We start from the raw sequence: 27769 nt of genomic DNA on the forward strand, positions 1-27769 counted from the left end.
ATAATAAATAAATAAATAAATAAATAATGATAATAAAAATAATAGTAAAGAAAATACAGTTAAAATTAATAATGATAATAACGAATATAAGTAATAGTAGTAAAATAATAATAAATAATAATAGTAAAAAATAATAGTAACAATAATGATAATAAATATTAGCAGTAAAAAATAATAATAGGAATAATAAGAATATTAATATTAGTATTAATAATAATGATAATAGTAGAAAATAAAAATAAAAATATAGTAATAATAATGAAAGCAAAAATAATAGTAATAATAATGGTAAAAACAAATAGTAATAATAATGGTAAAAATACGAATAATAAATAATCTAAAGTTTGGAATTATTTAGAAAGATATAAATAAAATAAATGATGAAATGATAAAAATAAGAGTAATGATATATAAATAAAATAAGTGTGCTAAAATATATATTAAATTAGTTAATATAAAAATAATAACGTATAAGTAAATGCAAAAAAATATAATAATAATAATAATAATAATAATAATAATAATAATAATAATAATAATAATAATAATATATTAGATAGTAAATAATAATAATAATAATAATAATAATAATAGAAATAAATATATTGTGTTAGTAGTAATAGCAATGAAACAATGATAATGATAAATGTAATAATAGAAAGTAATAATAAAAATAATTAATTTGAAAATAAAATAGCAAATAATGGGAAAGGATTAAATCGAATTTAAAACGAAAGTTTGAGGTGAATCTGGAAGTAAAATAAGAAAAGAAGGACCGATTTTGAACACGCAAATAAAAAGGGGGACTAAAGGAGAAAATATCTCCGCACTTCTAAACATAGCATTTTATGTGGGACCAAAATGAAATGAAAACAAAATTACAGGGCAAAATTAAAAATAACGAAAGATTTAATTATAAAATTGTAAAAAAGCGGAAGGGTTAAATGCATAAATATCCCCTTTGTGGAAAACATGCAGATCCTAGAAGCAGGTCGAGTCAGTGCACGGGTCATGAGGCATAACGACGTCATTTTGGGCGTTTAAGCCCAGTCCCAAAACGACGTCATTTTGGTGGCTTATATAAATCAGATTTTTTTTTAAAAAAGCTCATTTTCATTTGTTTTTAAAAAAAAAATCCTCTCCTCTCTCTTTTTTTTCTCTGTAGGAAATGAGGTCCGTGAAGTTTTCGACCGGTCGCCATCAGTGGCCCGCCACGGTCTATCGTCGCAAGCAATCAGCACTGCTGTGGTCGAAATCCCCAAAAAAAGTATATTTTTATTTTTTTATATTTATATGTTCGTATATATAAACTGTTTTTTTTAAATGAAAAATAAGAAAATATATTGGTATAAATATATGTTTCGAATGAGAGAAATAAAGGGAAAATGAATAGAAAAGAAAAGAAGAAAATGATAAAGATCTCTGAACCTTTTAGACTCTGAATCAAAACTCCTCTATATTCAACTTTTGCACTCGAATGTCAATCTCTATTGTCTGAATCTATTCTTCTTTTTTTTTTTGTATTCAAAAAGTCCCCTTGAAATACATTTAGATTCAGCCTTTATAGCCATTTTCACATATTATTTTTACTATTTTCCTACTGTTTGATGCGTGTTTGTCCGTCCTTTTGTAGGTGACGGAACGAGAGAAAGTGGTAGTAGGTGGTGGCTGACGTTGGGGAGCGGCGGCAGTAGTCAGAAGGCTAGCATGGCAGTGGCGGCTGTAGGTAGTGCAAGTGGGGCTAGGGTTTATTGTTTTCTGAAAATATTGTGGGCTAGGGTTAGGTTTTGGGTTTTGTTTGTAATTTGGGCTATTTGGGATTTGGGTTTTTTTGGTATTGGGCATTTGGGTTTGTACTCGGGCCAAAATTGGGCCTCACAATAATGATTAATGGACAAATAATATTCAAGTAAAAGGAACTTTGCATATTACTCTAAAAGGTTTTCTAATTAGTACAAGGACTTGAAACAAGACTACTGGATAGAACTAACCAAATGTAAGAGTTGAAAATGTTTGGGAACGAATAGTTTAAATTGTGATTATTTCTTCGGGTTTCCTGTCAAAGATACCAATTGAGTAAGATGGCAAGGTAATGCGTTAGTGATAGAACCTTGATGAACAACAAGTAATGTCAACCTAAGCATTAAAAAGGGGTCATTCTCAAAAAATGACATTCTACATTCATGCAAATATCATTCATACACATCTAGTTAGGAGCATTTAATTCATTCTGATCATAACATCCTAATCGCTTGGCATAAATATAGGCCTATAAAATGGATTCTACAGGTCATGTTCCCTAGAAAACGATGTAACAGATCAGTGAAACCACAAATCCTATACCCCTAAAATTGTAGTGGGACGGATTGAAGTTATCGTGGCAAATATTATCTCCCTAAAATTGTAGTGGAGTAGATTAAAGCCACAAATCTTATCTCCCTGAAGTTGCAGTGGAGCAGATTGAAAATAGCAAATCTTATCTCTCTGAAGTTGCAGTGGAGCAGATTAAAGCCACAAATCTTATCTCTCTGAAGTTGTAGTAGAGTAGATTGATGATAGCAAATATTGTCTCTCTAAAGTTGTAGTAAAATAGATTGAAGTCACAAATCTTATCTCCCTGAAGTTGCAGTGGAGTAGATTGAAGTTACCAATCTCATCTCCCTGAAGTTGCAGTGGAGTAGATTGAAGATACGAGTCTCATTGCCCTGAAGTTGCAATGGAGCAAATTAAAGCTACAAATCTAATATCCCTAAAGTTGTAGTGGAGTAGATTGAAACAACAAATCCTATACATTTGAAGTTGCAGTAGGTTAGAATGAAGCTACTTGAAAAAGAGAAGCACCAAAGAGGTCGAAATTCTGTAAGATTAGGCAAAATTGACCTTTTTTAAAGTCTTCGCTCCGTTCCCGTTACACGTCAATGAGCAAAGAGGGGGCAGCTGTAATGGGCCAATTCAGTCTGGGCCCAAACAGAAACCCAAATAGAAAAGAAAACCAAAATAAAAAAAAAATAATAAATAATAGTCCAAGTCCATTACAATTACAAGCCTAAATAAAAAAAAAAACCACTAATGGCCCAAATGACCCAAAATCTAAACAGTATTTATAAAAAAAAGAAAAAAGAAAGAAAGAAACCTTAGCTAGCGTCGCTCCTAGCCTGCCACCACCAACTGCCTGCCACCGTCATCAACCACTACCTGCAAGAAACAACAAAGAACAGTGGCTAAACAGTAGCAAAAAAAAGTGAAATATAGTATGTAAATCGGCTATAAAAGCCACAACAACCAATATAAATTTTTACACACGAAGAAAAAATATATACAAAGAAATTGAATACAAAATATTGAGCAAAAAGGTGATTTATTTTTGTTTTATTTTCAAAAGAAAAAAATATAATAAATACATATAAAAATGGATCTTTTACCTACCGATCCACCTTTTGCCATCATCGAGGACCACCGTTGACGCCCCAGACGCCTCAAAACTCATTAAGGTTCTGTAAAGGTCTGATAAAAATGCTGATGCCAAAAGTTTTTTTTTCCTTTGCATTTTATTTTCTTTTTTTTTATTATTTCAAAAGATTTTTGGCTTAAATTTGGGTTTTATGGTTTTTTTAAAAAAATTAAAAAAAGGAAAAAAACAATTCGACCACTGGGAATGGTAGAGCCGTCGTCGACGACCGGCGCCCATCGTGACGAACATTCGCCGGACTTAGGCCGGTTCTGGAAAATTGAGAGAAAGAAAGAAAGGGTTTTTAAGGGTTTTTTTAAAAAAAAAATAGATGCAAAAATGAGTTTTGAAACTTTTTTTTTTCTTTTATAGCCCATTAAAATGGCGCCATTTTGGGCTTATTGCCTAGACTCCAAAACGAAGTCGTTTTCAGCTAACTCGATCTGACCCGACCCGACCTGACCCCGTAGGATCCTCATGTTTTTTAAAGGGGGTTAATTGTGCCTTCAGCCCTTCTGCTTTTTAATTATTTTTCAATCCAGCCCTTTTTTTTTGTTTTTTAATTTATAACCTATGATTTTAATTTTGTTTCGATTCGGTCCATTAAGGAACGACACGTTTTGGGAAAGGGAATAATTTCCCAATTAGTCCCTCCTCCTTTACGCGTATTTAATTTTAGTCTTTATTCGATTTTATTATTTAATTTATTATGATTTATACCTTTAATTCCGTTTAAATTTCAATTCAGTCCTTTATTTAATTAATTTCATCCTTTTACATTTGTTTTATCTATTTATCTATTTGTTTATTATTCTTTTACTTTTTTAACACTTAAATTTAATTGATTTATTTATTATTCTTTTACTTTTAAAACACTTAAATTTAATCTTATTTATATTTGTTTTATCGATTTATTTATTTATTTATTGTCCTTTTACTTCTTAAATCTTAAATTTAATATTATGTATATTTGTTTTATCTATTTATTTATTTATTATTCTTTTACTTTTAAATATTTAAATTTGATACTACTTATACTTCCTTTTCATTAAGCACCTTTTGTTTTCCTTTTCTTTTTTTTTTTAAGTTACTTTATTTATTTTTTATTAATGTCATGAATTAGTATTCTTATTATTTCTATATTTACATTATTATAATTATAGTATTTATCCATTTATTCGATATTTATTATTCTAATATAAATGTTCTATCCACATGGCTATCTTATATTATTTCACTTGTCACTATATCATAGATTAAGTTTAAGGATTTATTCATGTGTATATTATGTCCGAATAAGTAAAATGCATATCATTTTAAGTGTTACTTTCGTTTTTCGCATGATGCATAAAAAATAAAAATTTTAAAATTAAGGCAATGTTTCTTATTTAGAGATTCAAAAAGCCGTGCCCTAATTTACGGGGTTCGACTTTCTCTTTGAACCTAGATAACTGAACATTCCTTTTGAAATTAAAACACATGAGATTTAAATAGTAATTAAAATAAAGAGCAAGCTTATTCTCGAAAATTTGAGATGTCGTGTCCTAACTTACGAGATATGACATTTTTATTATCTCGAGATAAGAGGGCCTTTTACATACGTTTTGATTTATTCAAGTGATTTTAATTAAAAATGACATTATGCAAGGTGGGATCATGTTTTTTATTCTCTTCAAATTTTCAATTCTCAACATTAAGACATCAAGTAATCAACTAGGTATCAATTTTTTGTCATCACGAGGGTGCTAATCCTTCCCCGTGCATAACCAACTCCCGAACCCATTTCCTGAATTTTGTAGACCAAAAATCATTGTTTTAGTAAATCAAACTTTTTATTAAAACGATCAAATTACGAGGTGATCTGATCACGCCTCATAAAAAGATTGATGGCAAATCTATTTTTATTTTTGTTTTAAATATAAGTCGATTTCAAAAAGGTTTCGACAAAGCTCATTTTAGATCCATTCATATATTTTAAAATTTTTTAAAATATATTTATGTTACTTTAATTTTAAAATTTTAAAATTTTGTTGTTTGCATTATAGTATTATATATTAATAAATATTTAATTTTTTATATATTATAAATTAAAATTATATATAAAAAACATAATATAATATATTATAAAATTAAAAACTAAGTTAAATTGGACAAACTTCTTTTTGGACCTAATGTTGTATTTAATTAAATGATTAAAATTATATAAGTCAAGAAATAAATATTATAAAATATATGAAAGTCACATTAGTAAATATTGTAGCACCCCAAACTCGGCCCAGAAGTTATGGCCGGATTCAACATGCCACATCAAAAATGTAAAAAAAAAAATTTCCATTCTAAGTCCAGAAAATCGTACTTGATGTTCAAAAGATTAATTCATTAAGGGTTGAAGTGAATGGAAGCTGTGCACCAGGTAGGAAACCGGAAAAGAGGTGGTTAGTCCTGTAGCACCCCAAACCCGGCCCAGAAGTTATGGCCGGATCCGGCATGCCACATTAAAAACGTAAAAAAAAAAATTCCATTCTAAGTCTAGAAAATCGTACTTGATGTTCAAAAGATTAATTCATTAAAGGTTAAAGTGAATGGAAGTCATGCACCGGTAGGAAACCGGAAAAGAGGTGGTGAGTCCATCGGATTGCTAAGTACCAAGCTCCCTTCGGATCCAATCCTAGACATGCATACCGCCATTGCCACACCTTAACGTCATGGATATTTCTAGGAAACCGATTTGATTAAGCCATTTTTAGGAAAAATGATTAATTTTGGAAAAAAACTTTCATTGCGGAAGCTTTGCTTGTTGTCGTGTTATTTTGAAATCAACTGTTGTTTTTGAAAACGCGCCCTAAAGCTATCCAATTTCAACAGTTAAAATAAATATTATCTATCTTAATAAAACATATAAAAACCATCAAAAATAAATAAGCGGCCTTATTACATTTAAAAGCCCAAAACTTCAAACGTAAATAAAAGGATGTCCAGTTCACGGAAGAAAATCAAACTTTCGAGCGGGTGGCCACTCAATTCCCTCACACTCCAAGCCCACTATGGTTGGGGATTTCTGCGTGGATGAAAATAAAAGGGTGAGTTTGGGGAAACTCGGTGTGTAAGGAACCCATTCAAAGCCCAAGTCACTCAAGCCTATTGGGCCTAAGCCCATTCAGTAATGATGATCTTGGGCGAGCCCTTTCAGATTACAATAAACTAGGCCTTAGCCCTTATTCAGATAACAGTATGGCCCATAGGCCCATTTCAAAACACATGCAACATCGAGAAACATATGCAAGCTCATTTGGGTACATGGTGGTACTGGGCCAGAGCCCTTTTCAGATTACAATAAACTGGGCCTTAGCCCCTTATTCAGATAACAGTATGGCCCATAGGCCCATTTCAAAATACATGCAACATCAGTAAACATATGCAAGCCCATTTGGGGAGACTACTCAACCCACCAACCACTACACTCCACCCGTACCAGCCATACACTCCATGTGGGGAATAACTCAACCCACCCAAATTTAACACTCCACGATTGCGACCTTGCGCTCGATTATCGATAAATTGAGGCAAAGCCTCCAGTACGTGGACAAGCCACTTTCAGTACTTCCTCCGTCAATATCCCAGTCCCATGCATCAGATAATAACAACATGGCATGCAGTAAATAACAACAGTCAAACATGCATTTAAGTCAATTTAACCCTAGGGGTATTTCGGTAATTTATCTCTCGGGGTAAAAGCGTAAATTTTCCACTTTTAAAGGTATTTCAGTAATTTATCTATTTTAGGGTTTTTCATGCATATTCCTACTTTTCACGTACTAACGTAATCACGCATCGAGGGTTCTTCTTGAATTGGGCAGATTGGCCCATCATTCCAATTTTGGCCCATTAAGCCCAAAAATATCGAGGCACGAAATCATGCATTTTGCAGTCCAAATTTTGCGTTTACCAAAAACATTAATCGATTTACCTCACGAGCATTCGCTTTTCTCGCAAATCTACAAAATACCGATTTTCGGCATTTTGGCTTTTCGACTTTTGCCGATCCAGACTAAGAAAGAGGGTGTTAGTTACACACCTGTTTGCGACGATATGCTGACGAGATCCACACACGAACCGCCTACAATTGGATTACTAACACGTTAATCTAACTATTCAAATACAAACTACGTATTAACCCCTTACAATATTCGGTCAACCACACCTACAGATCATAGTAAGCTTATAAGAAATCAATAAGCAACTCATTAACAAATTTTTGTCAATGTTTACCACATAATCATAATTTCACTACAAGTTGTCTTCCGAGCAACAGTCACTAAATTATTTATAACTGAGCTACGAAACTCCAAATCAAGTGACGTTAATTTTTCCGAAAATAGACTCATATATCTTTTATCCATAAAATTTTCAGAATTTTTGGTATGGCCAATCAATACCAGATTTTTCTTAAAGTTTCCCATGTTTCACTTGTTTGACTAATCGACCACTCTTCATTCTGAATCAAATTTCTCATTGTACGAAATTCAAAATATGTTCTTGTTTATTTCATTAGAAACTAGACTCATTTGAATTAACACAGTGCTTGATCGAACTTTCTTCAACTTCTCAAAAGCTTCCTGCTGTTTCTTAGTCCATACAAACGGTACTCCTTTCCTTATGTGTTTTGTCAGAGGTGCTGCCATCACAAAAAAAAAAACCTTCCACAAACCTTCTAAGTATCCTACCAGTCCTAGAAAACTCCGTATTTCTGACACTGACCTAGGCGGCTTCCACTTTAAAATCGCTTCAATTTTCCGAGGGTCCACCTTAATCCCCTCAACAGAGACCACATGTCCTAAGAAGGTTACCTCTCTCAACCAAAATTTACACTTGCTGAACTTCACAAAGAGTTCTTTCTCCCTTAATACTTACAGCACTATACGGAGATGCTCATCATGTTTCGTTTTAGTTTCGGAATATACCAGGATATCGTCAATAAAGACGACTACTGAACTGATCCAAAATGGTTGGAACACACGATTCATCAGATCCATAAACGCTGCAGGAGCGTTCGTTAGTCCAAATGGCATAACCAGAAACTCATAATGACCATACCGAGTCCTGAATGTCATCTTTTGGATATCTGCCTCTTTGACCCTTAACTGATGATATCCAGATCGAAGGTCGATCTTGGAAAATACAGAAGCTCCTCTAAGCTGGTCGAATAGATCGTCAATCCTTGGCAGTGGATACTTATTCTTAATCGTCAGTTTGTTCAACTGGTGATAATCAATGCACATCTGCATCGTACCATCCTTTTTTTTCAAGAATAGCACTGGTGCTCCCCATGAAGACACGCTTGGCCTAATGAAATCCCTATCCAACAACTCTTGAATTTGAGCCTTTAACTCCACTAACTCCTTCGGTGCCATCCTATACGGTGCGATGGACACGGGCGCCGTTCCAGGCAACAAGTCTAATCCAAATTAACTTCTCGATTCGGAGGTAATCTTGGAAGCCCCTCCGGAAAAACATCTTGGAGCTCCTTTACGGTCCTAACCTTATCCACTGTCAGTCCCTCCTCTTCTGACTGACTTACAAATGCCAAATAGGCCTCACAACCTTTCCGAATCCACTTTTCGGCTCTTAAAGCCGACACCACATTGGACAAATAATCCCTTCGCTCACCTATCACTATAACTTCCTCATCCTTTGTGGTTCTTAACACCATTCGTTTAGCAGCACAGTCCAGAGTCGCTTTATGTTTAACAAGCTAGTCCATTCCCAAAATGAGATCAAACTCTCTGAACGGTAACTCCATCAGATCTCCAAGGAAAATCTTACCTTGAGTTTCTAAGGGTACATCTCTATACAGTTTGTCTACCCTAACCGAGTGACCCAAAAGACTTAGTACAGATACCCCACTCACAATCTCCTCAGAGCAGTCCAAGTTGTCCATAATCCATTCTGTGGCCTCCAACCAATATTCTGCCACATTCGAGGCGATACGGACACACCCTAAAGATCTCGCTCCGTTGGCCCGAGTCGTTTAGAAATCGATCCTCGAATTTCGTTGCCCGAACTTGTCCCGACAACCCTTTCCAGAACACGAAGCATTGCCTGTGACAGGACATCATCCTCGGCACCGCCGGTCATGAGACTCTACCTCTGTTGCCGGTGGTACCGGTACATCCACCGCCGGCATATGTCTCGAAGACGAAGATCTTGCTTGAGCACTTCCTCGGCTCCGTCCACGGCCTCTTGTACTCATATCGTATTATCTTGATTACGAATTTTTATGCATCAATTAATATTCCAGTGTTTATTACAAATGTTTTATGAACCAGACAGTAGTTCAGAGTTTGTTTTTGCAGAATCGAAGTCTAGCTGCAGTTCCAGTCTCTTATCAGATTTTCCTATGGTTTTAGTATCATCCTATCTAGAGTATCCTAATAGGGTTTCAGTACAGACAGATAATTCAGGAAAATATTTAGAAAAATTCAAAATACTTACAGACTTGAGCCGGAGATTCGGAATGCCACCTTCTAAAATCTAAATTTTAAAAATCGAGTTTTTCGCATTCTTTATAAAATTTTCGTTTTCGAAAATCTTTATTTTTGTAAACCCATTCCACAGCCGAGTTGTTGCAACCTAGGCTCTGATACCACTAAATGTAGCACCCCAAACCCTGCCCAGAAGTTATGGCCGGATCCGACATGCCACATCAAAAATGTAAAAAAAAAAATTTCCATTCTAAGTCCAGAAAATCGTACTTGATGTTCAAAAGATTAATTCATTAAGGGTTGAAGTGAATGGAAGTCATGCACCGGTAGGAAACCGGAAAGAGGTGGTTAGTCCATCGGATGCTAAGTACCAAGCTCCTTCGGATCCAATCCTAGACATGCATACCGCCATTGCCACACCTTAACGTCATGGATATTTCTAGGAAACCCATTTGATTAAGTCATTTTTAGGAAAAGTGATTAATTTTGGAAAAATACTTTCATTACGGAAGCTTTGCTTATTGTCGTGTTATTTTGAAATCAACTGCTGTTTTTGAAAACGCGCCCTAAAGCTATCCAATTTCAACAGTTAAAATAAGTATTACCTATCTTAATAATACATATTAAAACCATCAAAAAATAATTAAGCGGCCTTATTACATTTAAAAGCCCGAAAACTTCAAACGTAAATAAAAGGTTGTCCAGTTCACCAGAAGAAAATCAAACTTTCAGAACGGGTGGCCACTCCGAATTCCCCTCACAGCTCCAAGCCCACTATGGTTGGGGATTTCCTGCGTGGATGAAAATAAAAGGGGTGAGTTTGGGGAAACTCAGTGTGTAAAGAAAACTCATTCAAAGCCCAAGTCAGCTCAAGCCTATTGGGCCTAAGCCCATTCAGTATGATGGTCTTGGGCGAGCCCTTTCAGATTACAATAAAGCCGGGCCTTAGCCCTTATTCAGATAACAATATGGCCCATAGGCCCATTTCGAATACATGCAACATCAAAACATATGCAAGCCCATTTGGGAGACTACTCAACCCACCAACCACTACACTCCACCCGTACCAGCCATACACTCCATGTGGGAATAGCTCAACCCACCCAACCCAACACTCCACAGATTCTTGCCCTTGTCTCGATTATCGATAAATTGAGGCAAAGCCTCCAAAGATGTGGACAAGCCACTTTCAGTACTTCCTCCGTCAATATCCCAATCCCATGCATCAGATAATAACAACATGGCATGCAGTAAATAACAACGATCAAACATGCATTTAGGTCAATTTAACCCTATGGGTATTTGGTAATTTATCTCCTAGGGTAAAGCGTAAATTTTCACTTTTAAAGGTATTTCAGTAATTTATCTATTTTAGGGTTTTTCATGCATATTCCTACTTTTCACGTACTAACGAATCACGTCGAGGGTTCTTACCGAATTGGGCCGTTGGCCCATCATTCCAATTTTGGCCCATTAAGCCCAAAAATATCGATGTACGAAAATCATACACTTTGCGGTCCAAATTTTGCGGTTTACCAAAAACATTAATCGATTTACCTCACGAGCATTCGCACACTCGCAAATCTACAAAATACCGATTTTCGGCATTTCGACTTTTCGACTTTTGCCAATCCAGACTAAGAAAGAGGGTGTTAGTTACACACCTGTTTGCGACGATATGCTGACGAGATCCACACACGAACTGCCTACAATTGGATTACTAACACATTAATCTAACTATTCAAATACGAACTACGTATTAACCCTTACAATATTCGGCCAATCACACCTACAGATCATAGTAAGCTTATAAGAAAACAATAAGCAACTCATTAACAAATTTTTGTCAATGTTTACCACATAATCATAATTTCACTGCAAGCTGTCTTCCTGAGCAACAGTCACTAAATCATTTATAACTGGAGCTACGAAACTCCAAATCAAGTTCCGTTAATTTTCCTTGAAAATAGACTCATATATCTTCTATTCATAAAATTTTCAGAATTTTTGGTTTAGCCAATCAATACCAGATTTTTCTCAAAGTTTCCCATGTTTCACTGTTTAACTAATCTGACCACTCTTCATTACGAATCAAATTTCTCATTGTACAGAATTCAAAATATGTTCTTGTTTATTTCATTAGAAACTAGACTCAATAAGCTTTAATTACATAATTTATTCAGCTTCTAATTCATCTCCCACAATTTATGGTGATTTTCCAAAGTCACGTTACTGCTGTTGTCCCAAGCAGATTTATTACCAAATCACTCTTTCATACACCTATCTTGCATGCATGTTATTTAAACATGTATATCACCAATCAATCATCACATATCTATGATTTTTACTTAAGCATAATCTCCATTTCATCATTTTAAAGCACAACATGTTAGCCGATTTTTCCCTTTAGCATCTAAGGCACATGCATGCTCATTTGTTTGGCTCAACTTCACATATCTTCCATTTTTCATCAAAAGAACATGAAACAACAATCATTTCCTTCATTTTAATTCATGACCAAATGCTCACAACACAGCTAAAAATCAAAATATACTTCAAGAGTTAAGGTAGAATCAAGAAGAACTCATGAACCTCAAAATAGAAGCAAGGTACCAAGAACTTACCTTCAATTTTCCTCCTCCTAATGACCAAATACTCAAGAGCTTTCTCCTCTCCTTTCTCTTCTCTAACTTTCAGCTATGATGAAAAAGATGGACAAAACTTTGTTCTTTTCACCCATTTTTCTTTTAATAAAACTTCATATTTCATCCATTTAATTCTTTAATACAAAAGACATGAAATTCTTATCATGAAACATTTACCTAACCCATTATCATGGAACATTTACGTAACCTATTATCATTGAACATTTACCTAACCTATTATCAATTTGTATCAATTTGTACCATAAATTATGGATATCAAGTGTACATTTTGTCTACAACAACATGATGGCTGGCCACTTCATGTAAAATAGGAGGTTTGTCATGCAAATCCTCCTATTTTGTACTCCTATTTATTTGGCCACTTCAATTTAGCCTATAGTATTTTCAAACATTTTCACATAGGTCCTATTTCATAATTTCACCCCATTTTTCTTATGGAACAAAAATTAACTAAAATTGTTGGCTTCTATCTTAAGTTTGGGCTTTCTAGAGGCCCACTAACATAATTAAACCTATGCCAACATTCACAGAATTCCCGAAAATTGGGGCGTTACAAATATTTTGTTGTTGACGAGAGAAAAAGTAAAATATTAAAACACATAGAATTAAACTTTTAGTACATTCTCATGGTAACATTTCAATGGAATTATAATTAAATGTGATATTATAATAATTGGTATATTGGAAAAGCATTAAAAGAATTACGAAAAAGTTACATTTATACCTTAACTTATTATATACGATGGTAAATTTTGAAATTGCTTTTTATTCAAATAAAATATAAATTTAGTTAAATAAATTTAGTGTAATAATTTTAACATAGCATTTATAGTATTATTTTTGAAAGAGGTTGATAGCTTATACTTACAACATAATATTCTATATTTTAAATAAATTTATTAAATTATAAATACTTTTTAAATTCAAGATTACAAGTAAAATGAGTGTTGAAAAAAATCAAAGTGAAGCAATTAATTTATCATTACTAAAACACAAGTAAAGATTATTATTGGTAATTGACGTCAGATGAAGTGGTTAGGCAGCATCATATTAGATAATTATGGTTTTTTATGCTGCCTGGTTACAAAATTGAATTGGTATTAAAATCAAGATGGGACATGGCATAAAAATCTTACTAACATCCATCCAAACACATTTCTTTTATACTTGCTATAATAATACTGTATGTTTCATATTAGCAACTTTCAATTCATTAGTTAATGTGAAAAATGATTTGCTGCCAAATTACAGACAAAAGAGATGTAATTAAGCTAAGATTTAGTGCAAATTTTCCATCATATATAACAACAGCCACAAAGGGTCCCTTTCATGACAAAAACCAATTACATTCCTTGTAACCCTTTAATTAATTAAAATTGATTTAATGTGAATTTGAATGAAAAGTGATATATTTATCCGTAATTAATGTAATAATAATAATAATAATAATAATAAAATTAAATACTATAATATAAAATAAAAATAAACTAAACACATTATATTTAATTACTCATCCAAATCTATTATGATATCTATAATTTAAATTATCTTTGTATTGTCAATTTCAAATAATGGTGATTTGATTTGATGGCACATAATTTTAGAGAAATTAATACGAGTGGTATTATCTATTTATTGAATCAAAGTCAGGTGCAATATCCTTATCATATTGAATGATAGCTCCACTTATACTGCTATACATTCTTGTTAGGTTATTTCTTCTTCTACCTTCCAAACCATCATCCACCAAATTAAATGATTTTACTTTTTTTTTTTTTTTTAATTATACATTGTGAGGGGAGAGTATTAGATTAGTTGACAAATATAGTATAAAAATATAATAAAATATTAAAAAAAAACACGTGTAAATTTTATACTTCTAACTTTGCCACTTTATTACACTCAAATAATTTCTAATCTTTAACTTATACCCAAAGTACTTTTTCTTTAAAAATAAAATGACCCAAATACCCCTAATATTGGTGATGAGTGGGAAATGATCCGATAACGCTATCTCTTTGGTAAGACCAATGACCATAACGAAACACGAGGCAACGACCAACAACATTTGATAAGTCTTTATGGATTGGATCCATTTTTAAATGTTTGGAACAAAAGAAAATAAAGGCAGTTCACATGGATGGTGTTACCCCTCAATTTTTTTTTTAATTTTTAATCATTATTTTATTGCCCTTTCTTTGTTAAATTCTTAATATCCTACTAGAATCATATGCCTCTTTCTGCATTTCTTGAAAAACACTTCCTTCTTCACCGAAGTTTTAATCTACTCCACCCTCTTCTTTTCTAGCTAAAACCAGATATTGAGATTCAATAGTCATAGTTTCATTCACATTTTATTTAAAATTGTGGGTTCAAGAAATAAAATTAAAAAAATAAATATTAAGTGTTATAAAATAAATAAAATATTAAAAAAACACATGTCATATAAATATATAGATTAATTTTGATACACTGATAATATATTTTTATTTATTTTATTAAGTAAATTTGAACAATACAAGTACTCTTTACATAAAAGGAGGGCTATGGCCTTCCTTGTGACACTTGTCCTTTTGAATTGTATGATAGTGGTCAAATATCATTTTAATTTTTGTACTACATTCAAAATTGAGATCTAATTTTTATATTTTAATTTTTGGTATCATTCAGTACTTCATTATAATATCATTAATTAATTTAGACAATTTATTCTAATTAAAATATTAATATGAGTTTTTAAGAATTATTAACATCGTTAATTTTTTTTGTTAAATTTAGATATATTATAATGTTCTTTTTTATTACATGATTATTAAATAAGTTTTTTCCTTTTAAATTTAAAAATATTATACCAGTGTATTTAGTAGAATTTAATGATGTCGACAACTACATTTGAATTTTTAAACTCAAAAAATAGAGCAGAAATTAAAAGTAAGAAAATTAAATTAAAATGTATAGAGAATTAAAACTCCAAAATTTTACCCCACCCACAATCCCCTACTCCAATGGAAGAGTATTGGCCGGCGAGACATTATTTGTAACTTGAGCATTAGAATTAGTCCAAAAAATAAATTTAAAAATTAATTAAAATGATTTACTTTTCATAAATAAACAAGGGCGTATTATTGAACAAAGGGATGTATATTAGAAGTATTGAGACGTTTCAATGTTAGGCCACGTCAATCTGATGATTTTCATAATTAAAAAGAAAAGCTAAAAGAAAGTGGTGAAAATGGATTACATTTGCTTTTGTCTTTTGCATCAACCATTTTCTTGACCTCTGATTGGGACACCACAAATAATGGTTTTATAAAATGTTATACGTTAGGAAATGGATGGCAACAATAATGACTTTAATTTGATCTTCGAAATTTTTAATGTAGACAAGTATGGTAATGAATTAAGACATGTTTTAAGGGTGTTCAATTTGTAAGGGAATATCGGTGCATGGTCGGGTTTGATTTTCATGCACTTGTTATATCAAAACCTTATTCACTCAATTCAACGCCGACAAACATAAATCAATGTTTTCTTAAAGCTCTATAATTACTTGATGATCAAGAAAGAAAAGATTCGGTCAATAAATTGACACCACGTTGTTTTTATTTACTATTCAATTTTCCTTCTGGAAATAAAAATTACGTTCAACTCATATTTTTATGTTCATGAATCAACCAATGTGGTCTAATTTTTTTAGAGTTTATGCATATATATATATATATATATATATTTCTATATAAGTTATTAAATTGTGAAATTAAACTAATATTAAGTAAGAATCGAATAATTTAAGCTAAAATTCATACATGATAATAACATAAAGTTGGATTAAAAATACATATGGCAATTGCACATAATGAGATTCCATTTTGTATACTTAAAGATTTAGGGTTTCAAACTTCGTCAATAATACAAATCTCATTGGCAACTATTGTCGTATAATTTCTATACAATAATAAATTATTTAATTAAATTAATATTATCTGTTGATGAAAATAAAATTAAAAATGGAATCATTATTATTATTTAGAATATTAGGATAATTACGTTATCTAAAATTTTGAAATATATTTCTTTTCTCTAATTGAAGTATTTCTTCCATTACTTGGGTAGATTGTGTATGGAAACTTGGTAATAAGGAGGGTTGTTTCGAAGTCTCTTGTTGTTGATTGAAGGGATAATGAGGAGGATCATAGATTGAGGAGTTTATGGCTGGTTGATGAGTTTGATTTCGTGGGGTATTGTATGATGCTGAGTTTCCGGATATATAAATATGCTTTGGAAGTTGTTTCCAAAACTGCTTGGATGGCTAATGCTTTCGCGGATACGTCGGCGACAGTGGGCATTGATCGGGAGAGGATGTTTATGGCTTGGTGGCTGCCTTATTTGCCTTTAATGTGAAAAAAAAAAAAAAAAACATAATGAAACTGAAAGTTAGAGTTCATTGCTTTAAAAGGAATCCTTATTGGTGAAGATGTTGGTCCATTGAACTCTAAGGAGCTTGAGCAATTTGAACAGCATTTAGAGAGTATCTGAAGCTAACATAAGAGGTGTGGCAGATTGTCTTTATGTAGGTGTTTTTTCGTTTTGAGATACCTGCAATTTTTGTATCACTGCTTTGTGAATGTACTTTTGCTTTTATTTCAATGGCTTAGCATTTATAATATATTGTTTATAGAAAATCTCTTACGTTTAGAAGGCATATTCCCTGCTTAGCACCCATTAGGCAACTTATTAGAAGCAACAACGAATTAATTAATTAAATTTAAAATTATATAATAATTATTGATTGAATCTTAGTTTAATTGGTATGAGTATTGTTGCTAATGCAAGAGGACTCGAATTTAAGTGCACTAAAGCATATTATCCTCTTATATATGGGTTGTGGGGCCGGAATTAAATTGTATATTTTTATGATAGTAAAAATATAATTTCACCATTTTAATACTATATAAATCTTTATAATTTTTAAATGATTAAATCAAATTTTTATCATTTTTGGGAGGTCAAAGTGCAGTTTTACCATTATTAATTTAAAATTTTATAAATTATAAAGAGCCTAAAAGAAAAATTTTCCATTTTAGGTGGGTCGAGGCCCCTACTAGCCCTATTGAGTCCGCCAATGCTAATTATAGGTTCTTATTACGTTCTTTTTCACACAATATTTAGAACTACCCATAGCCTCTCTTCAACCCATAAATAGGAAGATAATGTGTTTCAGCACATTCGAACTCACTTTTTTCTATATTGACAACAATGTTCATGTCAATCGAGGTAAGACTCAATCGGCAATTTGTTTTATATTTATATAAATGATTTTATGGTTTTGTAATATCTCATGAGTGAAATTTTACTCTTAATTAATTATGTTGTTATTTAATAAACAATAACTTAAAAAAAATAGCATTTAACTCAATTGATTTAATTTAATTAATTTATATAAATTATAATATATAAAAAATAAGTTTAATTTTTTGAATTAATGAAAATATTTATTATTCATTATATTACAAAGCTAATATTAGAATAATGTTTTATTTTAATTTTATTATTAAAATTTGAATATTAAAAAGTATTACTAAGATTACACTTTTTATTCATGTTAAATTACACTTTCACTAGTTTGAACAAACAAAAATAGTATGTATTATTTACTATATTATTAAATTTGCATTAAAATAATAATATTTTAATATTATTAAAATTGAATATTAAAGATAAATTATTAAAAAGAAAAATACTTTTGTATCCATGCTAAATTAATTTCACTAGCTAATGAGGTATTAGTTTTATGACAAGGCTAAAGTTGTCAAAATTTTGAGATCCCACGATCAAGTCTCATTTTGTGTAAATGTGTGGATTCTGTTCAAAATTTATTACAGGTTAATTAGTATTAGTTAATTATTTAATTTAGTGATTGTAATAATTGGCGGGATTAAAAAGATTGTTATAACTTTAAAAAACTTACACTCTTTCTAACTAATAAAAATACCATTATTTTCATTATTATTATTTATATACATGTTAAATTACACATTCACTATGATTTTATTTATTCAGATTTGATTTATGCTTTTATTTTTATTAAATAATATAAAATTAGAATGAATTTAGATAAATTTTCGAACTAATAAAAATACTCATTGTAATTCATTATATTACTAAATTAACATTAAAATGATATTTGATTATTGTTATTAAAATTTGAAATTAAAAAATTATATTTTTGAAATTCAAAATTATATTTTACTAAAATTGAAATTAAATTTCGTATCCATGTCAAATTACACTTTTATTATGATTAAAATTACACTTTTAGTGTATTCCGATAATATAAAGCTAACACTTACCACTGTAATGAACATATGTGTATTTTCATTCAATTAGTTATTAAAAATAAAAAATAAATAAAAATAAATTTTATTATCATTTTCAAATAATAATTATAGTTTACTTTGATTAGTTATCTTACTCATGCAAGTATGAGAGATTTATTATCTTAATCTTACATAATAATTATGAATTTATAATAGATTGTAATTTTGAAATTCAAAATATAATATATATATATATATATATCACTACCAATGAATTTTTTTGTTTTAATTAGGTTTTAATGCGAAAAAACTAAACATTAATAAAATAATGAATGTAAAAGTGTGATTAAAAAGGAAAAGAAATTAAATATGAAGAAACGTGTGTTAATAATGATATTATATATTGTGGCAAAAAATGGAATCAACTACTCACTCATTGATAGATTGAGGTTTGGGTGTGCAAGATAATATGTAGAGCGTTAATATTTTGTGTTCTAAAACATTCTAATATTAGTCAATAAAAACTGTCTAAGTTGTCATTATATGCACATATTAATTCCTTTCTGTCGTTTAATTGGGCTAGTATGTTCCTCTTTCCTTTATTCAACCTGATTTATCATTATCTTTAACAATAGACTGCAAAATGGATTCAATGATGATTAAGTGCATGGATTAGTATGGAGTACTTGTCAAGCAAACTTCCTAATGTATCTTATTAATGCTTGCATAAGAACAAATTTTTATTCATCTTTGTAAGCAACTTCATGAATCGGGGAACAGTGAACATATTGCATTCAAGTCTAAAGTTGAAAATCAGTCAATTGCACTTGGAAGATCAATATAGCTGATCAAGAATCTTCTTTAGTTTGATGGCTTCATGTTTTATTTAGTAAATTATATCATATATATTTATTAAGAAAAAAGGAAATCTGTGTAATTATTAAGTGTACTAAAAATGTACGAACCCCAGACTAAATTTCCCACAATTGTTTTGCCGTTTAACTGAGAATTCGACTTACAATTCTATCGAATAGAACAAAACAAGTTGTAGTGGTCTCATCCACAACTATAATACTCAATTTAAACCTGAAATTTAATAGTAAACAAATAATTTGTTGATAAGTATGCAGATATTGAATTGTAGTTCTGTATAATGATAAATTTTAATGTTTTATTTTTTTGGAAAATAACTTATATTATTATAAGAAGAATAGGGAGTTGAATAGGATCACCATAATTGTAACATTTAACACCTTCTTCCACTTGCATCGACCTTTTCCCTATGAATAGGATATATTGTTAGGTAGTAGCGGTCAAATTTCGTATCAACTATTGTTATAGTTGCTTGACATGCAAAACTATGTATCTCTTATATATTTTAAAATTTCTAGATAAAAGTTACCAATGACATAAATGTAAAATGAAGTGTGCAATATTTGTTAAAATAAATATTTTGTCTCATAAACATACAATAAAACTAAATACCTCCTAGAACCTTGTTTAATGAAATTGATCAATTTTGCAATGCATACTCTGTTGGTGAATAATATTTCTGCAAGAGATGTGCTCTTGGAGGGTGTTGTGAATTCCTCAATTGCGGAGGTAGAATGGATGAATTGAAATATTGCATGTGGATTATAATTTGATTATTTTGAATAGTGACGGTGATGATTTATAATTAAATATTTTATGAATGTTTAATTAAAGGAATAAAATTAAAATATCTCTATAATAGTGTGAATCTTTTAAGAATGTTCAAATTCTTGTAAACTTTTATCTATAGAGGATAATGTGTGATTACCTTTATAAAGGTTATAGTCAATTTCAATAAATAACAATAGTAAAAAATAATTAATATGGAATAAATATGATATGAGCTTACTATACCAAGAAATTTTAATACAATTGTGCAAGTAAGAACAATGAAAATGATTTCATTTTTGTTCCTCTAGGAGCACATCATCAACTTGATAAGCACATGATTCGATTATCCCAAAGTGTGATGTGCAAGAGATTAGCACTGCGTCAAGAGGTAATGAAATCTATAATGGATTTTTAGTACAAATAATAAATAAATTAAATGCATTAATTATATACATAAAACATACTTAGCATCTTTAAGTTGTATTGTCCTTTTTAGTACGCTCTTCCCACATATTTCTTAATTCACTATTTCTTATAATTTCTCCAATCGACCTATAACATCTGTATAATATACAATGAATAGTCTAATTATAATGATTATATAAATATATATGATATGATAGGTGGAAATATGTTTATTGATGGATAACTAACCTATCATACATGTGTTATTTTTCAACCGGGAGTTGACAGAATCAAGTGAAAAAAAATTCAATTTGTGAAACATTATTGAAGTGCTGCTAGCAATAATTGGTTAAATGAATCTGTTAGACTGTTTTGATCTATTTCCTTTTTCTTCTTCTAATCGTTGCCGGTCGAAGAGCTCCACCACTAGTGCTCCAACGAACACAAAACCACCATCAAATGGCAGGTCTTTACACCCTTTATCCATCCTTCAGTTTAGATTTTCCCAATAAAGCAACCAAAACCTACAAAACCCTAAATAAACGTTTGAAGCTGAAAACCCCAATCCGTCGATGTCCACTGTTAGATCGTCGCAAGCTTGAGATATGTTGTTCTCCTCAACCCCTTCTTTACCTTGGTTGTTCGGATTGTTGAACAAAGCTTCAATACCCAAATAATCATGAAGCCCTAAAAGATGAGTTCTATCTATGCTTTTTTTTTTCTTTTTTATTATTTTTGTGATTTATTCTTTTCTTCTTGCTTTCTATCTTTTTCTTGATTTTTTTTATTTCATTCTTCCTTTGTCGTATGTTTAGGTTTAAGACTTTTTTTTATTTTCTCTTTTTTCGATGTGTGTGGGGTGAGGCTATGATTGGTTTAAGTCAGCGTTTGGTTTGAGTAAAGAGTGAGGTTGATTATAATGAGGAAAGGGTGGTCAAATAGAGGCCCGAGTAAGGTGGTGAAAATGGAGTGAATTGAGGTAGTATGGTAGTGTGGAGGATATGGTGTGCATGAGTGGAGTTGAGAATCAAAAGAGAGCCAATAGGGAGTTGGTTTAAGGGTTGATGATGGTTGCTTGGTGGCTCTTTGGTTTCAGGTGATGGTGAAGTGAATGCAGGTCAGTGACAATAGGTGTTGGTAAGGGCGAAGATGATTGTTGAATGAGATTGTAGTGGATAGGAGTTAATGGTGACTTGGTGCGGGAGAGGTGGTTACTTCTGTCATGGAGCTAGACTTTCAATCTCGCAATTTATGTGGCCTTAGGCGATTCCTTGTTTCGAATGTGCCTAAATCAGCCTAACTCCTACAAAGTGAGGATTCTTGTAGAATTCTTCTAAGGCACAAGAAGCAAACTCAAGCCAAAATAATGTTCAAAAGAACATAATAATCACATAAAAACAATGCACGAGAGGTGTTTGAGTAAATGCTCTCAATTATATTCCTTCTGTCCAAGAATACAAAACAATGGGTGATTTACAACTAAGGGGAGGCTTTCTATTTATAGTTGAACTCCGCCAAAATTGACGGTATAGATTGACTTATATCGACGGATAAGATCGAAATATATTTGCAATTAAGGGATTTACATAACTCCTAGATTACAAAATGAAATCTTATCAGATTACATATCTTATAAGATTACTTTCCTTATTTACCAAGATAGCCTAATTTCTCATAATTGCCTCACTAGGCTATCAAAACTTCAAGTAGATAGGCCTTGTCACTTGTTCTTTGAATCAGACCAACTGTTGTGAGTTAAATGAGCCCCATTTTATATGTAGACCTCTATGAGACATCTTTTATGTGATGGTCACAAGCTTTGAATTGCGACCCATGGCACTTGTTTGATGTTGATGAATGGTGGAAGTTGGGTAGTAATGTGTTGAGAATAGAGTTGTTCTTGAATCAAGTCGGGCTGGGGCTCGATTACAAAAGTTTTGAAGACCATGCTTGCTTTCGGGTCGAGGCACCCAAAAAGCCCATTTCACTATTAAAAATTAATAAAATATAAAAAAATACATTTTTAATTGATGTTTTATATATTTTATAATTAAATTTAAATTTAAAAATATTTTTTATTATTTAAATAGAATTTAAGTTGGACTGGATCGAGCTCAGGTGCAAAAAACTTTGCCCAAACTCAAGTGTATCTGAGACTCTTTAACAAATATATCAAATTTTTAGGGTTATACCACGTTTAAATTAAATTAGAAGTTTGAGTGATTGAAATAATAAATATTTAATGAATTGGAAGGACATGGATTTTATTAATTAGTAGGTGAAAAATCAAAACTTAGAAAAAAAAATATAATGTGAGATATAGGAAAGTAACTAAAATAATGTAATATAAGTGACTAAATTACAAAATTTTTATTTTAAATATTTAGAATAAGTTACCCGTATCAAATCAGATAATGAATTTAGTAATGAAAAGAAAATGGAAACATGAAGATGAAATCCAGTTGAAGTGAAAGGGAGGCCCAGACTGTCGAATCAGAGACAGCAGCATAAGTCGCAACCACCAATACAGCTGTTTCACACACATATCTATACTTCCCAATCTCTCTCCTCTTATCGTACAAAAAGGATCTTAACCCTTCCCTTCTCAACTCTTTTAAATATAAAATAAGACTACTGAATCTTTTTATTTAATCCATCTCTTTCCAACCTTATGGATACCCAACTGTTGTAAATCGTTTTTTTAGAGTTGTTTTTAAGTCATTTTATTTTCCAGGAGTTAATACATGTGCACGTACACTTGGAACCTTCCTTAATACCTTTCGGCCTCTTTGATCATATAGTTGTCCTAGTGGGACAGACTAGAATTCATGGTATCACGTGTCCACAATTCGACTTGTTCCTAATTTTTTTTAAAAAAAAAAATGAAATCTAATAATTTCTTTTTCTCCAATTTCCAATCCTCAATTTCCAAGATCTCCCTCCCACCTTCATCATCAATTTGCAATTTTTCTTAGTTTGCAGGCAGCCTGTTTTCATTGTCAAACATTTAGTTTTTTCTTACATAATTAACATGGGCAGATTATATATAATCTCCAGCTTGTGGGACATTTACTATCAGAGGACAAACTTCTCTCTCTCAGAAATTATTGAACAATTAATTATTGTCCCACTGCACAAATTGTTTTTCTTTTTTCTTTTTTTCATTTCCAAAGGTTAATTCAACCCCACAGAAACAAATGAGACCAAATTCCAAAATTCAAACTGTTTATTCTAAGATAATGTTTGATTACCATGTTGTTTTAAGCCAAGATCCTCGGCTAAAGATTTTGATTTTTTTTTTTAAATGAGAAAAAGTGTGGTGGAGCTATCTCTGATTTTGTTTAATCCCTTTTTTGTCTTTCATATTCCTATATAAAAGTGTTGTCACGTCAATACTTTATTCTAAATCACTATATTTCGAATTAAAGACTAATTTCTTCCATTAGCCTTATCCAATCATTTTAATTAAAAGCTTGTCAAATTATATTCTCTCTATATTTTTAATTCAATTAATTTATATTAAAATTTATCACACTAAAAAATTGCCTTTAAGAAAATAATATATCATACATAAATGACAGTATTTCCTTTATTAAAAAAAAGAAAAGGAAATGGACTTTTATAATGATGAGAAACTACATAAATAATAATGGGTATGTGAATGTTGTTTTTTTACATAATAAATTTGTTGGTTATATCTTTTTGAATTTAATAGGATAAAAATTATTGTATTTTCTTAATTAGGGGTGATTTGATAATTTTTCAATTAAATTGGTATCTAGTAATTTGTGAAATCAAATCAATCTAATATTTTATTATTTGTACAGATAATAATGATATTTATTAGAAAATATGAAATCTTCTCTTTTTTTTTTAAAAAAAACTACGATGGGGATTATAGTGTAACAGAAAAGATAAAGAGTATAATTTATTTTTTTACATTTGATATATTAATGCCTAAATTAAAACATTGAATAGATCATCATGCAAAATGATATTATATATATATATATGATATAGAGTGGGAATGAAGGAGTAAATAGATTTGGGGAGTATAAGCTAGTGTTTATTGGTTGTTGGAGTTGATCATCTTAGATAAGTGTGCGAGTGAGCCATTTTAATTTAAATCAGTGAGAAACTATCGTGAATTAAGGCGTAGTTGAATCCACAAAACAAGGGAAAGGGGAGGGATGAAATTACAAAGAGAATAAAATGATAGCTCAACCGAGCCTGCACAGTGTTTGTGATGAGAAGAGAGTTTGACAGGGACGTAGGGAGGTGATGTGTTGGATAGTGGGGCAATGGGGGGCATTCAGTGTGATTTCATATATAAAATGGCAAACCATCACACCATTTTCTTTCATTCCTCCCTGTACTTTTGGCATTTGATTTCTCAACAGTTTGCTGCTGACTCTTGTTGCACTGAGCAAACAGGAACCAGAATTACTATTTGAAGCCTTTCCTATTATGGAAAATCATCACCACAATTCAAGATTCAAGCGTGTATGCGTCTTCTGTGGTAGCAGTCCTGGCAAGAATCCTAGCTACCAGCTTGCTGCTATTCAACTTGGCCAACAACTGGTACATATAAATTCTGGGTTCTTCTCTTTTACTTTGAGAAAACTTGTTTTGCAGTTTGAGTTTTGATTATATGTATCTACGGCTGATGAGTTGTAAAGTCATCGTCTGATTTGCTCCGTGATGGTTTGGAATAGAGGAGGAAATTAATGTGGAAAAGCTGAAACGAATAAAATAGTGTGGTTTACCGTATGTAAAGGAGTAATTGCAGGGAATTAAAGACGTAAAGTTTTAATAATGGATAAAATAAAACGCGCAGGTTGAAAGGGACATTGACTTGGTTTATGGTGGAGGAAGCATTGGCTTGATGGGGCTCGTCTCTCAAGCTGTCTTTGATGGCGGCCGCCACGTGTTGGGGTAAATTATATTGTTATTCTACAGTTTGAAGTTTCAGTTGCAGGCCAGGGACTATAATTATAACCCCTTTCTTTCAATTCCCTGTAGGGTAATTCCCAAGACACTGATGCCAAGAGAGGTAAAAATCAACACTAATTGAACTTGCGTCTCCTGTTGATTATCAAAAACCTTTTATAAAAATTTGGATTGTTTAATTTCAGATAACAGGCGAGACCGTGGGAGAAGTAAGAGCTGTATCAGGAATGCACCAACGTAAAGCTGAAATGGCTCGTCAAGCTGATGCCTTTATTGCCTTACCAGGTTTGTTAGTTTGTTTTTGTAAAATCCCAATTTTGTTTTTAATTACCAAAATTTGATTTTATTTCAACTCCCAGGTGGTTATGGAACCTTGGAAGAACTCCTGGAAGTGATCACTTGGGCTCAGCTAGGAATCCATGACAAACCTGTAAGCTACTTTTTCCAACTACAATTATTCACATGCAAAACACGTGCATCTATCTATACAATTGAAACCCCAAATTGTAAGTAATAGGCATTTTGTTTTGGGTGGAAATCGAAAAACAGGTGGGATTGCTGAACGTGGATGGCTATTACAACTCACTCTTATCATTCATAGATAAGGCTGTTGATGAAGGGTTCATAGCACCAGCTGCCCGTAGCATAATTGTGTCTGCCCAAACTGCCCAAGATCTAATGTGCAAGCTCGAGGTACATTTCATTTCCCCAAATAGTCAAATTTTATGAACCGTCCATTTCCTAATTGGGTTGACGTGCTTTGTTTCTTTTTTTTTGACCCCAGGAATATGAACCTAAACATTCTGGGGTGGCCTCCAAGTTAAGCTGGGAAATGGAACAACAACTGGGTTTCACTGCAAAATCAGACATTGCTCGTTGACCCCACCACCCTTTCGTGTAACAGTAGATTCTTACAAGTCCCCAACAGATAAAAAAGAAAGGAAAAAAACATTATAGATGCTAAGCTCCAAGTTCCAGTTTGGAAGGTGTGAAGTATTTGTTGTTTGTTATTTGGTTTAATTTCATTAGCATCTGACAAGGACAAAAAAACATTGTCAGTGATTTTATTAGTCGGTGATTGCTAATTTTGTATATTTTTATAATTTATTGTAATTGTTAGTACGTTTCTGGAAAGGGGGGGGGGGGGTTTCCTTGTCCTAAAGTTTCGGTTGCAATGAAACAGGGAAGAAGCAGCAGATGAAACACAGCAAAACTATTCCCTCCGCTATCTTCATTATTAATTTAAGCTATACCCATATAATTTTGTTTTTATAATGCAAAGCAGATTTTCAAGCACATACCTATTATATTAATACCATTTTGATTCATACAATATAAATCACATGCACATAGTTATTGAATTTTAATTGCCTACTTCCTTTGTAAAATAATATATTTATTTAAATGTAATCTCACACAACACATAACTTAATTATATTAACAAAATTAAATATTACAAACATCTAAACATAAGCAGTAAATATTTCATGGTCTCGGCATTTGGCAATGTGATTAAGACCTTGCTGCCATATTTATCTCTTTTATAATTTCAAATTTTAGACATAAGTGGAGTTTTATTTATAAATTTCTGTAAACCAAATAGCAACTCATATATTATTTGTAATTAGATCTACATTATTAGTTCATCTCCCTCTTCATTAATATAACTTGCCTTGTTTAGCTGAGTGATAAAGTTGTTTATAAGTAAAAGTATTGGATTCCAACGAAATAAAGAGTTTGCTTTCCTCTTTTTCCACTTCATTTTTATGTTGTACTTTCCCCCACACAAATAATAAACAACTACTTACTTTTGGGATCAAAATTGCAGTGGAAAAGTGGTGGTTTTTTTTTTTTTTA

General features: G+C 31.5%; 1 protein-coding gene and 1 long non-coding RNA gene across 2 annotated transcripts; one reads left to right on the top strand and one right to left on the bottom strand.

Annotated features, from left to right (window-relative positions):
• Positions 1-10428: 10428 nt before the first annotated feature.
• LOC128294025 (uncharacterized) lies at positions 10429-12679 on the bottom strand. The gene is made up of 3 exons (XR_008284199.1): positions 12555-12679; positions 11595-11636; positions 10429-10721 (listed from the first exon to the last, which is right to left on the bottom strand). It is a non-coding gene; the product is annotated as an uncharacterized LOC128294025 (long non-coding RNA).
• A 12216-nt stretch (positions 12680-24895) lies between these two features.
• LOC108482221 (cytokinin riboside 5'-monophosphate phosphoribohydrolase LOG1-like) lies at positions 24896-27187 on the top strand. The gene is made up of 7 exons (XM_017785334.2): positions 24896-25543; positions 25800-25897; positions 25985-26015; positions 26098-26197; positions 26272-26342; positions 26462-26605; positions 26697-27187. The coding sequence occupies exons 1-7, from the start codon at positions 25430-25432 to the stop codon at positions 26790-26792; spliced, it is 654 nt and encodes a 217-aa protein (XP_017640823.1). The 5' UTR covers positions 24896-25429; the 3' UTR covers positions 26793-27187.
• The last annotated feature ends 582 nt before the right edge of the window (positions 27188-27769 follow it).

The sequence above is a fragment of the Gossypium arboreum genome, chromosome 1 (genome assembly GCF_025698485.1).
Source record: "Gossypium arboreum isolate Shixiya-1 chromosome 1, ASM2569848v2, whole genome shotgun sequence".
NCBI lineage: Eukaryota > Viridiplantae > Streptophyta > Magnoliopsida > Malvales > Malvaceae > Gossypium > Gossypium arboreum.